The sequence below is a fragment of the Rhinoraja longicauda genome, chromosome 2 (genome assembly GCF_053455715.1).
Source record: "Rhinoraja longicauda isolate Sanriku21f chromosome 2, sRhiLon1.1, whole genome shotgun sequence".
NCBI lineage: Eukaryota > Metazoa > Chordata > Chondrichthyes > Rajiformes > Arhynchobatidae > Rhinoraja > Rhinoraja longicauda.
In genome coordinates this window covers 30,496,143-30,513,837 of record NC_135954.1, presented here as the reverse complement: position 1 = coordinate 30,513,837, position 17,695 = coordinate 30,496,143, and the positions used below count along the sequence as shown (strand labels likewise).

Below are 17,695 nucleotides of genomic sequence, written 5' to 3'. Positions count from 1 at the left end.
AACAGTGCCCGGTGCGGCTCGGCCGCGGGGCCTTCCATCGCCCGGTGCGGCTCGGCTGCGGGACCTAACATCGCCCGGCGCGGCTCGGCCGCGGGACTTAGCTGCGCACGGCTCGGCCGCGGGGCCTTCCATCGCCCGGCTCGGCCGCGAGACGTTTCAGCGCCCGGTGCGGCTCGGCCGCGGGGACTTCCATCCCCTTGCGGGGACTGTGCGGGTCGGTCGGGGACGAGCTGTCTGTCCGTGGGCGTGGGGAAGAGAGTGGAAGTTTTGTTGCCTCCATCACAATGAGGGGGTGTTTGGAGTCACTGTGATGGACGTTTGTGTTGGTGTCATGTGTCTTGTGTTCTTTTTTTTGTGTGACTGCTATGTAATTTTGTTCGGTACCTTGGTACCGAATGACAAATAAAGCTCTTTTGACTGTTGACTGTTGATAGAGAACTGGTTGGCAGACAGAAAGCAAAGAGTAGGAATTAACGGGTCCTTTTCAGAATGGCAGGCAGTGACTAGTGGGGTGCCGCAAGGCTCGGTGCTGGGACCCCAGTTATTTACAATATATATTAACGATTTAGATGAGGGAATTAAATGTGACATCTCCAAGGTTTTGTGGATGACACAAAGCTGGGTGGCATTGTGAGCTGCGATGAGGATGCTATGAAGCAGCAGAGTGACTTGGATAGGTTGGGTGAGTGGGCAGATGCATGGCAGATGCAGTATGATGTGGATAAATGTGAGGTTATCCACTTTGGTGGTAAGAACAAGAAGTCAGATTATTATCTGAATGGGGTCAGATTAGGAAAAGGGGAGGTGCAACGAGACCTGGGTGTGCTTTTACATCAGTCATTGAAAGTAAGCATGCAGGTACAGCATGCAGTGAAGAAAGCTAATGACACGTTGGCCTTCATTGCGAGAGTATTTGAGTTTAGGAGCAAGGAGGTCCTACTGCAGTTGTACAGGGCCCTGGTGAGAGCGCACCTGGAGTATTGTGTGCAATTCTGGTCTCTTAATTTGAGGAAGGACATTATTGCTGTTGAGGGAGTGCAGCGTTGGTTCACCAGGTTAATTCCCGGGATGGCGGGACTGACATCCGATGAAAGAATGGGTCAACTGTGCTTGCATTCACTAGAATTTAGAAGGATGAGAGGGGATCTTATAGAAACATATAACATTCTTAAAGGATTGAGCAGGCAAGATGCATGAAACATGTACCCGATGTTGGGGAGTCCAGAATTATGGGTCACAGTTTAAGAATAAGGGATGTGCCATTTAGGACTGAGATGAGGATTTTTTTTTTCACACGGAGAGTTGTGAATCTGTGGAATTCTCTGCCACAGAAGGCAGTGGAGGCCAATGTTTTCAAGAGAGAGTTAGATTTAGTTCTTATGGCTAAACGAATCAAGGGATATGGAGAATAAGCAGGAATGGGGTACTGATTTTAGATGACTAGCCATGATCATATTGAATGGCCATGCTGGCACAAAGGGCCAAATGGCCTACTCCTGCACCTATTTTTCTATGTTTCTATGTTCTATGTAAGGTAACTTACCCAAAAATGTCCTCCCCCCCCCCCCATACACACACCTTTTCCTCCTTTCTTCCTTGTGCCCTACCCTCATCCATTTCTCCCTTTCATCTTCCCCCTCTCCCCTTCCACCTACATTCCTTCCTCTGGCTTCACACCTCACAGCTCTTCTTATCTCCTTTCCTCACATTTTGTGCCTTCTCATCTCTGGCCTTTGCCTAACTATCTACTAATCAACCTGTCCCCCTCACCTGTATCCACCTATCACTTGCCAGACTTTGTCCCACCCCCACTTCTCTTGCAGCTTTCTTCCCCCTACTACAGTCAGTCAGAAGGCTCCCAACCTGAAACGCACCTATCCATGTTCTCCAGAGAGGCTGTTTCTGAAATGTACTGCCAGAGAAGCTATAGAAGCGGATACAATTATGACTTTTAAAACACATTTGTGGAGAATTCTGGATGAGAAGGGTTTAGATGGGCCAAAATCTGGCAAATGAGACTCGTCCAGTGTGCCAACCACAGTCAAGATAGGCCAAAAGGTTTGTTTCCATGCAGTAAAACTCTATGACTCTATGACTGGAGTGTGAGAGGAAACCGATTTACCCAGGGGCCAACCCATCAGTCACAGGAGAATGGACAAACCATACACAGGGTATTGGACGTTAGAATTAAACACAAATGCTGGAGCTGTAAGGCAGCAGCACTACTAGCTATGCTACTGCTTTGAGTTAAACACCAAGAACAGGAAAGCAGAGTATTACCTGTATGGTGACCGATTGGGAGAAGGGGAGATGCAACGTGACCTGGGTGTCATGGTGCACCAGTCATTGAAAGCAAGCATGCAGGTGCAGCAGGCAGTGAAGAAAGCGAATGGTATGTTGGCATTCATAGCAAGAGGATTTGAGTTTAGGAGCAGGGAGGTTCTGCTGCAGTTGTACAGGGCCTTGGTGAGACCGCACCTGGAGTATTGTGTGCAGTTTTGGTCTCCTAACCTGAGGAAAGACGTTCTTGCCTTAGAGGGAGTACAGAGAAGGTTCACCAGATTGATCCCTGGGATGGCGGGACTTACATATGAGGAAAGACTAGATAGACTGGGCTTGTACTCGCTGGAATTTAGAAGACTGAGGGGGGATCTTATAGAAACATAAAATTCTTAAGGGGTTGGAGAGGCTAGATGCGGGAAGATTGTTCCCGATGTTGGGGGAGTCCAGAACCAGGGGTCACAGCTTAAGGATAAGGGGGAAGTCTTTTAGGACCGAGATGAGAAAACATTTCTTCACACAGAGAGTGGTGAGTCTGTGGAATTCTCTGCCACAGAAGGTAGTTGAGGCCAGTTCATTGGCTATATTTAAGAGGGAGGCCCTTTTTGCTAAAGGGATCAGGGGGTATGGAGAGAAGGCAGGTACAGGCTACTGAGCTGAATGATCAGCCTTGATCATATTGAATGGCGGTGCAGGCTCGAAGGGCCGAATGGCCTACTCCTGCACCTATTTTCTATGTTTCTATGTTTCTAAGTTCTCATTGACAAATTTATTTTTCATAAAATTCTTTGGACAATCCACTTGCATTCAGATGTTGGAAAATGATTTGGCCATTGCCTTTTAGTTAAGGGTTAAACATGCCAACAACAGAAGAGATAAAAACAAAATTATTTGAGAAAACAAAGAAAGAGATAATCATCAATCCACTTAATTTGGTGAAACCAATCAAAAATTGTTGAAAATGAAATAAAGAGTAGAATGGGGTGGGATGGGTTGGGGTTGGGAATTGGACTTTCTTTTGCTTTATTTAATGGAGAATAAAAATAATTTGATCTTAGATTTCTTCAGCATAATACGAATTATAATATATTTATAATGTATAGTATGCCACGACTCAATTCTGCACCATCCAGTTAACAGGAGACATCTGGAATGTTGAGTGACAATACAATATTGAGTATGACCCCCTCCAACAGCACCACTGACAAAAAGCATAAAACCATAAAAATAAGTTAAAGTTATTATTAGACCAACACACAAGGCTTATAGTGTTACCAAAAAAAAAGTTTGATTGTGAACATTTTAGAATTCAGCAAAAGATAACAAAGGCATTGATAAGGAAAGGGAAAAGTTGAATATCAAACTGGCCTGACAAGAAACATAAATACAGACTGTAAAAGCCTTTTAAGATGTGTGAAAAGGAAATGATTAATTAACGTTAATGGGGTTATCCTACAGACCAAGGCAGAAGAAATAGTAATAGGAATAAGATAGAGAAATTAAACAGATATATTCTGCCATCTTGATGAAAGACACAGAAAACCTCCTGGACATGGTGAACTCTTTGTCTAGGAGGTCCTCCCAGAAATTAGCACTGGTGATTGTTAGTATTAAGGAAATTAATTAAATTGAAAGATGATAAACCCCCAGCATCCAATAACCTGCATCCAAAGGGTTTGGAAAAGGTGGTTACACAGATACCCTGGAAGTTACAATAAATTAATTAAATTAATTTGAGCACAGTTGCCAAAGGGTGCAAGATACACGTATAATCTCACAATTTAGAAAGGAGGGACAAATAAATTACATGGCTTTGCTCAAGGCACTGGGACTTTGGGTTATAAAGTCCATTTCTAACTGGCATTGAAATAATGGACCAAATAGTCCCTTCTGACCTGAACACTTTTAGATTCTCTTACTGCAGGAGTGTCTGAGGTGAGTGTGCAAGGTTCAAAGTCTTAATTTACTTCATCAATAATCCATCCTCCAGTTTAAGGCCAGATGTTGACCAATGATTACAACTTGTTTTTGTCACAACTTGTTACACAATAAGGCATCTTATGCCAGATGCAACAAAGTCCTGGGCAGAATTGGGACATGGGCTGTGTTGTGTCAAGTAACATTCAGGATAGAAAAATGTCATACAATGGCACCCTCCAACAATAGAAATTAACCACCATCATTTGCCAATCCCAAGCTAACATTCCTGGAAATAGGAGGATTGTTTTGTCCCCACAAATCAGAAACCTAACTAAACCAGGCACGAACACAGTAGTAACAAAATAAAAAGTCAAAAATTACAACTCTACATTAGTCACTCACCTCCAAGCTCCCATGAGCCTTTTCATAGAATTTCAAGGTACAAATCATTACCTTGGCAGACATGGTGCATTTGGTGGATTAAAGGGCTAGTTCTTGTGCTGTACTGTTCTAAATTCTAATTAGGAGCATGCTGAAAATCTCACCATAAGCCAGGATGAGTACCACTCCAACAATACTCAAGATGTTCAACACCATCAAAGCCAAAGCAGCCCACTTAATTGGAGGCATAAGAGACAGCTAATGCAGCTATCCGTTCCCCTCTGAATCATAGATCAGACGGTTTGGAAATACTTGACCATTCCTTCTTCTTGGAACTTCTTGTCTAACAGCACTGCACCAGTTTCTTCACCACAAGGACATCTACGCTTCAAGAAGGTTCACCATCAGCTTCACAAGGACAATCAATGCTCACATCCAGCAAATAAATAATGCGCACTGACTTTGGAAAAATAATGGCAATAAAAGTAATAAATAAAAAATCTATTCATGGAAATGTTCAGGCTTTAACCATATGAGAATTCAAACGGGAATAGTTTAATTTTAAAGTAGATTAAATTAGTTTTGTTTATTGTCAAATGCAGCAAAGTGCAATTAAATTTCTTGTTCACATGATGCTCTCAGAGTAAATGGTATACAAACAGTAATGATCTATACAATGCAGTGTGTGAGCATGTGCAGTGTTTTGGGGAACACATGCAAGCACTGCTATCTGAAGTGAACCTGTGACTTCAAAGCTGATAGTAGTTGCCCCTTTCAATCCCACTAAAAAAGCAGCAGTTCTTCGTGTAATAACTTAGTAAACTCTCTTTGCTCAGACTTTTATGGATCAGTACACCTGTTAATTCCTTAATAGTACAAGTGCTGTCTCTCTTTTTTCCCCCTTCGGCTTCAGGACTGCTTCACTTCGTCTGCTGCAAGTACTAAAATGTTTCCCATAAGTGTAATTCTCAGCTGCTTCTGGCAACTGATAGATCTCACTTGTATCTTTCCATGTTACCTCTACAAGTGCAATTTCTGGGAATTGGGCCAATACCACAGGTTCTCATTTTACCACATATCGATATTCCCCATGAGGGCTCAGTTGGCAGATAGTGAGAAGGTCCAAACAAACAGCAGAAACTCAACAGCAGAGAAATTTGGACTGGTAATTATTATCATCCCAAATTGCAAACACGGTTTCTTATTGTGTCAATGTTGTGATCCAAAATCACCTAAAGTTACTGGGAAGTTCGAAACATATGAATAACTAAAGTTGTCTTTTGAAAATCTTCCACTATAAATCAATTTTAAGATGCAATAAGTATATCATGGGCACTGTTTACATTTGGAATAATAAATGGTGAAGGAAAACCTTTTGATCTAGTGCTTTCAATCTAACACATTTTCTTTATTTGCCACGTTCTGTAATCTGACTAAATATTTTTGCCCTTATTCATGAATGTTATTGCATTAACCCAATCATTTAACTAGCATTACTTATTGAGAGTAGAATCTAACCTATTTTTAACAGGTGAGTACCGCAAAATACATAATACAGTTGTACACACGGAGTGGCTTCAGGAGCAGGTCAGAGACTAGGAATCCTTCAGCTTCAACAACACTCAAAAAACTTAACATCTTACAGGCAATAGCAGCCCATGTGATAGGTATCTGATCCTCAACCATGCACTCAAAGCCACACACAATACTGATTTGAAAACATCACTATTCCTATATCATTGCTGGATCAAAATTATGGAACAGCCTCCTTAACAGCCTCAAGTACTGCTGCTGTTCAAGAAGGCAGTTCACCACCACCTTCTTTCGGGCAATCAGAGATGGGAAATTAAGTGCTGGTTCAGCCTGTGAAACCCATATTCCATGAATGGAGAAAAAAAGGTTTTTCTTTATAATTTTTCCCGCACAATTTTTCATTATTTCAAAGTCAACCTGTATTTTGACCTAATTTCATTTTGCCAAATTACAAGTATCATTTCTGTGTCTTTTAATAATGAGTATCTTTGTTGATTTGCACAACCCCCATCCAGTTTTTCTGTCTGTTTAATCATTTTCTAGAAGTTGTTTTCCCACCAAATTTTTGATTAAATTGGAGAGATCTAACATTATGTGGAAGACAATGGTCACTATGATGAAGAAGAATTAAGAAATGTAAAGTTCAAAAGAACAAAGAGACAAATCAAGGCAGGAAACTACATTGTTCCGGATGAAAATAAAACTGTCTTAACAATTTTTGTTTCCAGATTTTCTTTAAAGTTGTTGAAGGGTTAATACCTTGTACTACTCAACAATTAACTGATATTGAGATCGGAGAAATTACACAAGAACAAATTGTTCAATGCATTGCTCAATTTCAATATGTAAAATGATTAGTTGTGATTTTAAAAAAGCTTTTCACTGAACCATCAGTACAATAAACTAAACTGGTATGGTAACAGTATCGTATCTTAACATATTTTTCACAACACATTAATCATTTTAGTTAATTTTGTCCTGCATGGAAAACAATCTGCCCAACCTTACAAGATAGACTTCTTAAATAATCAGGAGATCCTGCTTATTCATCAATAAGATTACACAGTTCTTTGGGAGCACCAGTATGTAACCTATATATTTCAAAAATAATGATTAAATAAACCAAGGGTTGGTACTGAAAGAATGAGAAATCAATTTATAGTCTACAATTCTCGCCACCTTCTTCAAGCAGTGCATTACATCATTTTGTAGAAGTTAAGATATATATATATATTATATATATTCCCAAATCAGTTGTCGGGGAGAAGAATACTATTTGCACAGTACTGCGAAGAGGTTATTGGAAAATAAATGAATTAAAAATGAGAAGAAAAATAAACAATTCCAAAATAATATGAATGGTTTTAAATAAGCTTGGTCAGGGAAACTGAGATAAAATAAGATGGTAGCTTTTTAACATTGTATCATTTTGTTTTAGGATATGTGCATTTCAATTCACAGTGATAATCTATTTTCTGGTTGTTGCAATGGTGTGATCAGTTGATCAGTCTTGGCTGATATCCACGGGCCTAAATCACTCATCACACAAAATAAATGTGCTGCAAATGATGCTCTTTCAGTGTAAAACAGATAGTGCACGCATTTTGCTCCAAATGTTGCTCATGCATATATCAAGCAGAGAACTGCTTTATACTGAAGCAGTGACAGTAACAACATCCCTCAAATTGGGAAAGACATATCTTAATGGAAAAAAAATGAAGAAAAGAAAATCAATTTGCATTTACAACTTATCTTTGAGCATAAATGGGAGAAACAACATTTTAAATGCATGACTTCTTAACCAACAAACCATCGGGAATTACGACACCAGAGACAATAGTTTACCCTGACAAGATTACCTGACTCTGCAGTTCACTCTGTTGCTTCAGACGGAGGTTTTCTGGTGTGTCAGCAACTATGGTGAATTGCTGCTTTGGGTAATGGCTGAAACAATAAGATAGCAGCAATCAAAAATCAAAATATTAATAAATGATGTACAGAAAAACATATGCTTCATTTTTGCAGAATTAAATAATAATGTTGAATTTAAGGTACTCATTGTCCAGATTTGGCATCTGCTATTGGCATATGCCCGCCACCTGCATTCACCTCTCTCTCTCTCAATATAAATTAATCTTGATGTACATAACTGCTGCTCTAAACCATTCCAGAGTTCAATGTCAAGGCCCAGAGGCCACAAATGGCGGTAGGCAGAAACCCACTTGCAAAACTACCCTGACAAATTTGGAAGCTGACAAACACCGAAACCATGCTCTCTCTGGTGGCTGTCAACGATGACATTCAGAAACATTTAAAATCTATTAAAAAGTAAAAGACTTTTTAAAAAAAAGAAAAACATTCAACTACTTTTAAAAACATAAAAAATAAATTTTCTTTATCTTTCTTCCCCACAGACTTTTAAACTCCATTGAAATCAACAGGCTCACCGATCTAAGAGCCAATTCCCTAGCTTCTATTGAAAATGAATGAACTGTCTCTCCACAAATCCAAAATAAAAACGGAAAACACTACAAATACTCAGAGTCAACATGTCAGGTTCTTGATTCCCCTACCCTGAGAAAAAATATATTCACCCTGACAGGCCACTTCTTAGCCTCCTGCGCTCTAAGGAATGAAATCTTGGCCTGCCTAACCTCTCCCTATAGCTCAGGCCCTTGAATACTTGCTTAAGTCCCTGACTTACTGGGAATCCACGCTCAAAATAGTTGTCTCTCACTGGCAAAATTGTGCCATTGCAACAATGTTAAAGTGTGCCATGTAATAATCTTTGTTAAATTAACCTACTGAGTACCTTCAGCATTTTTTGCGCATTGTTTGCCTACATCAGCTCATGAGTACCAGCCACACTCAAATAAAGCTGTACATCATTAAGAATGACACTGTACCCAGTGCCAAAAGAGTTCTGCACTCTTGATGTGGGAAGAAATCTATGCAATCGCAGTGGGATGTGCAACCTCAAGACAGACAGCATTGGAGATCAAGATTGATTCTGGATTGCTGGAGTTGTGAGGCAACAGTTCTACTAGATGCACACTGTGCCATCCCAAGTCTTCCAAGAACGCGATCCCATCAGAAAATAAAGAAGTCCCGTTTTAGCATTTTTCTGAGAGTAAACCACGCAGTGCAATTTCAAATGCCATTTTTTTCCAATCTCATGAGTCTTTGCAGGGAAACAATAGCCGTTAACATTATATACAGCTCTGCTTTAGTGCGCCAAATCCAATTTCTAGACAAAATTTCTACCAGTTTGGGATATATTATGTTATGAAACATGTCAAATTATCCACTATCACTTAGTTCATCCAACAAATTAACTCTACAAAGACTGATCATTATAAATACATACTGCTTACATGACAAGAGAAGGCATTAAGCCAAATATTTCATTTAGAATGTTTATACTTTCGATTAAGTTCCAGCAGTTGTTCTTTTGTGCTGATTTGCCTGCGTGTTTACATATTTATTATTTATAGTAATGCATATTTGTTTATTACTCTTATACTGAACTTATTATTAGTTGAAACAGTAGAAAGGGATAGTCAAATGAGTCAAAGTTCAAGCAGTAATAATTAACGCTGTTTATTTTTCATTTTGATACATCCTTCCTTTGTTTCCGCATTCTTTGAATAAAACAGAAGACTGTGTTGTGAGGAACATTGTGCCCCAAGTTGTATTCTCCAACATTGTGGCACCCACATTTGCTGTCTAAGCTCCTGAGTATGTCCTGCATTTTCTTGAAGTGTTTTCCTTTCAATCTCCATTTTACCACGCAACGTTCATCCGCACATAGACAAATGCTGCCTTGAAGTCAAGGTCAGTGATTCTCAGCACCTCTGGAGTTCAACTCTTTGCTCCATGCTCAGATTATGGCAGTGATGAGGTCTGGTGCCAAGTATTCCTCTCAAAAACAGTCAACACTAAAACTTAGTTTGACTCACTGAGTTCATCCAACAAATTATTTATTGCCATCAATGACACATAGAAACATAGAAACATAAAAAATAGGTGCAGGAGTAGGCCATTCGGCCCTTTGAGCCTGCACCGACCGCCATTCAATATGATCATGGCTGATCATCCAACTCAGTAACCTGTACCTGCCTTCTCTCCATACCCCTGATCCCTTTAGCCACAAGGGCCACATCTAACTCCCTCTTAAATATAGCCAATGAACTGGCCTCAACTACCTTCTGTGGCAGAGAATTCCACAGACTCACCACTCTCTGTGTGAAGAAATGTTTTCTCATCTCGGTCCTAAAAGACTTCCCCCTTATCCTTAAGCTGTAACCCCTGGTTCACAAGAGGGAGCAGGTAGTTTCCATTGGTAATATTGACAATGGCCCATTTAATTACACTGCAGATGATTGAGATGAGATTGATTTACCAGTTATTTTCCAGAATATATTTGTCTTTTTTGTGGGTAAAGCACAGATGCATACCTTTCCTCTTTATTGGGTAGAAACCAGTATTTTAACTGCATTGGAACAGCTTTGCATAAGTCTATAGCTCGGGAGAACATTTCTTCGTCTCTACAGCGAATATGTTATCTAGGCTAATGGGGGCCCTTCCTGTGACCAGTGCTCTCAGCTATTTTCTAATATCATATTGAGTAAACTGAATTGACTGAAGACGGGCTTAGCATAGTTTCAAATACTTTGGTCTTGTCCTTAGCATTCACAGTCCATGACATTGGAAATGTACTTGGAGACTCTTTTTCCCATGGCCTGTTTAATTTAACACACGATTCCAGACAAAATATGATAGGACTGCAGAATGTTGATCCATTAGTCTCGGGATCATTTGTTTCTCTCTGTGCATGCTAATTTTGCTGTTTTGCATGTTTGTAATCCTGTGTAGGATGTTCATCAGATAGGCATTTGTTATTAGATACATCCAGTGCCGCTCTCAACACGTCTTTCTGCAATCCTCTATGCATAAGGGTTGACTCCCTGGTGGGATTGTAATTGTAGTGAGCAATATGTGAACCTTGAAGTAACAGATCATCAAGGAGTATATTTCTGCTGCTGTTACTGATGGTCCAAGTACCTCCTGGATACCCTGTTAGAAGCTGCCATATCAATCTGAATCTATGCCATTGAACAGACTGATTGCACCTTGCACAACGAAAGAAAGAGTCCTTGATGTGAAGAAGGGAATTCTTCTCCACAAGGATTATGCAGTGAAAGATAGATTGTAGAGCTCAATTTACCCCTCATGTCCTTTCACTCATCATCTGCTGCAGACCGCCTGGCAACAATATTCTTCAGGACTCAGCCAGCTCAGTGGTGAAGCTACAAAATCACTCTTAGTGTTGTATAACGAAGCCTCCCAGCTAGAGTACATTCTGTCCTCTTCAATTTCAGTGCTTCTTCCAAATATTGCTCAATGTCGAACAGCACCGATTCATCAGCACTGGAAGGAAGATTTCTTGACCATATGTGACTGATGCCATGTGTCTTAAAATCAATGTAATCAATGTTGAAGGCTTCCAGAGACATTCCCTCCTGCCTTAATACCACTGCACTGCCACCTCGGATGGGTCCTTTGTGCCAGTATGGCAGAACCTACCCAGAGTTTAAAGGTTTGACTCTGTTAATTCAATGAAGTCAGGTTACTGCGTGGCAAATCGCTGGGACAGATCTTCCAATTTAGGTGCAATTCTCATATGTTTGTGAAGACGACATTGCAAAGTCAACCAGGCTGGAAGCAACTCTGCCTTGTATAAAATTCAGTGGCCAGTTCGATCCCGATGGTCGTGAAGTTTTGTTCACTCCCTGTGGAGGTAATAATATAACAACATTGTGTTGGAGCAACTCAGTGTATCAGGCAGCATCTCCGGAGAACATTGATAGGTGACGTTTTGGGTCAGGACCCTTCTTCAGACTGGTTGTGGGGGGGAAAGGGGTGTAGAAAGCTGGAAGAGAGGTGGTTCAGGACAAAGCCTGGAAAGTGATAGGTAGACACAGGTAAGGGGATTTTTGAAATGCAAAAGTCAGAGATGAAAGGACAAAAGGTGTGAGATCGAATAAAGAGCTGCAAATTGTGAAAGAATGTAGGTGGAAGGAGAGAAGAAATGGGTGCAAGTCCAAGCAGGGCACAGGGAAAAGAGGGAGGGACGAAGAAAGAGGGGTGTGGGGGAGAAGTGGGAGGGAGTGTTGGTAAGTTACCTAAAATCAGAGAATTCAATGTTGGGTTTGTAAGCATATTCCAAGCAGAATATGATGTTCTGTTCCTCCAGTTTGCATATGGTATCACTCTGGCAATGGAGGAGACCCAGGACAGAAAGGTCAGTATGGGAATGGGAAGGGGAGCTAAAATAGTTAGCAACCGGGAGATGCAATAGATCTTGGCGGATGGTGCGCAAGTATTCGGCAGAATGGTCACACAGTCTATGCTTGGTCTCGCCAATGTAGGACCAACTCACAAGCCTCTGTCAATTCCAAAGTACTTCCTTATAAATGGAGTCTCACATCACCATTTCACTTATTCTCAATTTCTTGATTGTACTAATATCATTCCCATGGTAAACTAGCAAAGCTGGGAAATCATCTAAATGTGATCAAATGAATATGTTTTCTTTACATTCATAGTTGTATCCATTTTATTAAAATCTAAGACCCTATACTTCATTGCATCTAAAGGTTTATTAATTTGTCCTGTTGCTCCAATTTTAACTTAGTTATGATGAGCATAAAACCAAATTAAATTGGTAAGGTGGGGCCAGGCACATAACCCCCTGAAATTTATGCGTACCACTAATATGTAACCTTAACCTTCCCTGCCATGGAGATGACTGGGAAACCCACACTAATGCAGTGTGTGCCAACTTTTTAAATGCAGACTCTGTTTGAAAAGATGATCAGAACCAAAACTACTATTTCATTCACCTGACAGCAATGGGCTGTTCCCATGGATTCACAGCTTTCACCTGCAAGTAATTAATTCCCTCCCCTGCATGTCAAGAATATTGGTCCATTGGGGAAATAGAGAGATATGTTTTTTGAAAGCTATTGGAAAAACCTCAGCTTAATTCCTGCAATGGCAATCTTCAGATCTTTTCTGCTCATGGAGCCAGATGGCAAACTCTTACTATAAATAAAATGGAAGTTATTCAATAATTCAAGATTCATCAACAAAATTACTATGCTTGAATTCAAAGCTGTGGATTTTGACTGCCACAATGCATGTGATAAATTGTCAAATAATTGTTTTAGTGAAGATGAAGCCAATGGTAAATGCAAAGTAGCTATAATGCATGAGTACAGGAATACCTGAAGGATGAAAATAAACACTTCCGTGGTTTTCTACTTGGCAAATTATAGCTGCCTAGATAGCCACAGATGAGAGTTACTTTTCCAACATCTTATATTGTTCATTTCAGATTTAATCTTCATGTTTTAACCTTTAATCGAGATTTTCATCTTTTCCTTTGAAAAATTCCAAGGTATGTTTTTATAAATTTAAGGTAGTACAGAAACTGACAGTGCTAGGCAAACAATTGGGGCTGTAAGTTTTATAATGTTGTAAATCAAAGCTGTCTTGCACTGTTAAATAGGTCTAATGGATGCAACTACACCAAAAGGCTGTCCTTCACCATCTCTACTCTTCTTAATAGAGGGAGATGCTGGGCAGTGGAATAGGACATAGAACAAAAAATAGGAGCTCAGTGGGGGCGAAAGATTGATTAGGTGGATGGTTCTGAGGAAATAACCTAGTGATACTAAGAATATGATCATAGAGCGATATTAAGAAGGTTATCATGGTGGTAACTAACCTTATGATCAGACAGTGGGGATGAGAAGAGCTTTGTGACTATTTTGCTGAGATAATTCTGGAGGAGCTGAGGAGATGATCATGGTGGGTGCAGCTGAGGTGCTTGTACTGAGGGAGTACTGAGATGGCTTACGGGACTGCTGAGGAGAAGATGATGCGGTGAATACCCAATGGAATTGTCGTAGTTCCAGAGGAGAGGAATGGAATGGAATCTCAAGATAAAAAATAAAAAATAAATCCTAAGGATTGTGAGAGGGAGAATTGGGACGATTTTGATTGGAGCTCTGAGGAGAAGCTGATTTTGTTTGAAAGCCTAAGGAAAAGATCCTATCCAAAGGCTGAGGAAAAGAACTGAGAGTTGTGTGGCAATGGCGAACAAGCAAAAGATCACTGGGAGAACATGAATGCAAGGGTGGAGGTTGAGGTTTTACATTTACATTTTATGTTTGTCCATCAAAACCTTTGGTAAAGAATTGGATAAACTCACAAATTCTTATATATATCCAATGAAAAACTGAAAAAATTGGGAAGTGTTATTTTTTTATACCATTTTCCAGGACGCATGAGTGAATGAAAATGTAAAGATCAAAAATATCTTTAAAGTCATTGTTGATAGACCTTTCAACCATATTTTTCCCAAAAAGGACTCAATAAAATCTTTTTAACCCAGGTGAAGAATTAATGCCTTGTTGTTGCCATCTTAATGGTGCTGCTGGTTCTTTTGGCAACAAGAAAGCTTTAATCAGTGGTTACAGCTCAAGAATCATTGCATATTATTTCAAAAACACTGTCAATAGGCAAAGTAGTCAGAAGCTGCATAGTCCATTGTGATAACAAAGCTAAACTTCCAGCATGAACCTCCAGCAATGTTGACAATTCTGCAAAAGGTAATTATGCATTCAAATATTCTAGATTTAGACGATGATACTTATTCACATTCTTGGGAGGATTCATTGTGTGGATAACCTTTACTATTCACGAAAATTGGTTGTTTGTTCGGTAATTGATGGTTGAAACAAATTGACATTAAATATCAGATGGAAAAAGAAAACACTATTAGGCGGCTTAATGCAAGTTTTCATAGTGTGGAACAATATTATGAATGAATATTCACAGATTATGTTTAAATGCAATTTAACACAAATAGCTGAGGAAAATATTTTGAGTTTAAGTTACTGAATTAGCTTTTACATAATTTCACTGTAGTAACTCCATATCCAAACACACAAGCTTTCCCTGAGCTGAGCTGTCCTCAATCAGCGTCCTCATGGAGACATGTATTTGCCAAGACCTGATGGTTGCCAATCTTTTATTTTTCAAGCAACAATTAGAAGAGTTATATGACAATCTGGAGGAACAATACAATATCTAACCAAAAATGTATCTTATAGAGAACATAGAACAATACACAGAAACAGGCTGCTTGACCAACAATTGGCTAACCATGATGCCAAATTAAACTAACCCAATCTGGCTGCACATGATCCACATCTCTCCATCCCTTGCATAGTCATATGCCTGTCCAAATGCCTCTCAAACACCACTATTGTATCTGCTTCTACCACCCACCTGGTATCGCATTCCAGATGCCTCCAACTCTCTCTGTAAAAAAAAGCTTGCCTTGTGAATATCCTTTAAACATTTTCCCTCTCACCTTAAATTTTCCCCCTATCACTTAAAACTATCTTCCTCTCACCTTAAATCTATGTCCTCTCATATTGATATTTCAGCCCGAGAAAAACAAAGACCCTGACTATCCATCTATCTGTGCTTCTCATAATTTTAGAAACTTCTAATGAGTCTCCCCTCAGTTGCCAATGCTCCAGAGAAATCAATCCAACCTCTCCTATTATAAATAATACAGCGCCCTCCATAATGTTAGGACAACAACCCATCATTTATTGATTTGCCTCTGTCCTCCACAATTTTTGAGATTTGTAAAAGAAAAAGTCACATGTGGTTAAAGTGCACATTGTCAGATTTTATTAAAGGGTATTTTTATACATTTTGGTTTTAGCATGTAGAAATTACAGCAGGGTTATACATAGTCCCCCCATTTCAGGGCACCATAAAGGTTGGGACACATGGCTTCACAGATGTTTGTAATTGCTCAGGTGTGTTTACTTTGACTCTTTAATGCAGGTGTAAGAGAGCTCTCAGCACCTAGTCTTCCACCAATCTTCCCATCATCTTTGGAAACTTTTACTGCTGTTTATCAACATGAGGACCAAAGTTGTGCCAATGCAAGTCAACAAAGCCATTATGAGATTGAGAAACAAGAATTAAACTGTTAGAGACATGAGCCAAACCTTAGACTTACCAAAAACAAATGTGTGGAACATCATTAAGAAGAAAGAGAGCAGTGGCGAACTTACTAATCACAAAGGGACTGGCAGGCCAAGGAAGACCTCCACAGCTGATGACAGAAGAATTCTCTCTATAATAAAGAAAAATCCCCAAACACCTGTCCGTCAGATTAGAAACACTCTTCAGGAGTCAGGTGTGATTTTGTCAATGGCCACTGTCCACAGAAGACTTCATGTACGGAAATACAGAGGCTACACTGCAAGACGCAAACAGCTGGTTAGCCGCAAAAATAGGATGGCCAGGTTACAGTTTGCCAAGAAGTAAAATTATAAAAGGACTGAACATGCTAGATGCAGGAAAAATGTTCCCAATGTTGGGCGAGACCAGAACCAGGGGCCACAGTCTTAGAATAAAGGGGAGGCCATTTAAAACTGAGGTGAGAAGGAACTTTTTCACCCAGAGAGTTGTGAATTAGTGGAATTCTCTGCTACAGAGGGCAGTGGAGGCCAAATCACTGGATGGATTTAAGAGAGAGTTAGACAGAGCTCTAGGGGCTAGTGGAATCAAGGGATATGGGGAGAAGGCAGGCACGGGTTATTGATTGTGGATGATCAGCCATGATCATAATGAATGGCGGTGCTGGCTCCAAGGGCCAAATGGCCTCCTCCTGCACCTATTTTCTAAGTTTCTATATTTCTATAAGTACATAAAAGAGCAACCACAGTTCAGGAAAAAGGTCTTGTGGACAGATGAGACGAACATTTACTTATATGAGAGTGATGGCAAGAGCAAAGTATGGAGGAGAGAAGGAACTGCCTAAGATCCAAAGCATACCACCTCGTCTGTGAAACATGGTGGTGGGGGTGTTATGACCTGGGCATGTACAGCTTTTGAAGGTACTGGCTCATTTATTGTCATTGACGATACAACTGCTGATGGTGGTAGCATAATGAATTCTGAAGTGTATAGACACATCCTATCTGCTCAAGTTCAAACAAATGCCTCAAAACTCATTGGTCGGCGGTTCATTCTACAGCAAGACAATGATCCCAAACATACTGCTAAAGCAACAAAGGAATTTTCAAAGTTAAAAAATGATCAATTCTTGAGTGGCCAAGTCAATCATCTGATCTAAACCCAAATGAGCATGCCTTTCATATGCTGAAGAGAAAACTGAAGGGGACTAGCCCCCAAAACAAGCATAAGCTCAAGATGGCTGCAATACAGACCTGGCAGAGCATCACCAGAGAAGACACCCAGCAACTGGTGATGTCCATGAATCGCAGACTTCAAGCAGTCATTGCATGCAAAGGATATGCAACAAAATACTAAACATGACTACTTTCATTTACATGACATTGCTGTGTTCCAAACATTATGATGCCTTGAAATAGGGGTCTATGTATAAACACTGCTGTAATTTCTACATGGTGAAAGCAACATGTATAAAAATGGCCTTTATTAAAATCTGACAATGTGCACT

At 40.0% G+C, this 17,695-nt stretch overlaps 1 protein-coding gene across 2 annotated transcripts in view; it reads right to left on the bottom strand.

Annotated features, from left to right (window-relative positions):
* Positions 1 to 17,695, bottom strand: part of nebl (nebulette) — a 248,629-nt gene that overhangs the window by 132,087 nt on the left and 98,847 nt on the right. For both annotated transcript variants that reach the window (XM_078416421.1, XM_078416429.1), the window contains exon 3: positions 7,974 to 8,058. In XM_078416421.1, coding sequence (XP_078272547.1) covers positions 7,974 to 8,058 — 85 coding nt within the window. The remainder of the gene's footprint in view (positions 1 to 7,973; positions 8,059 to 17,695) is intronic.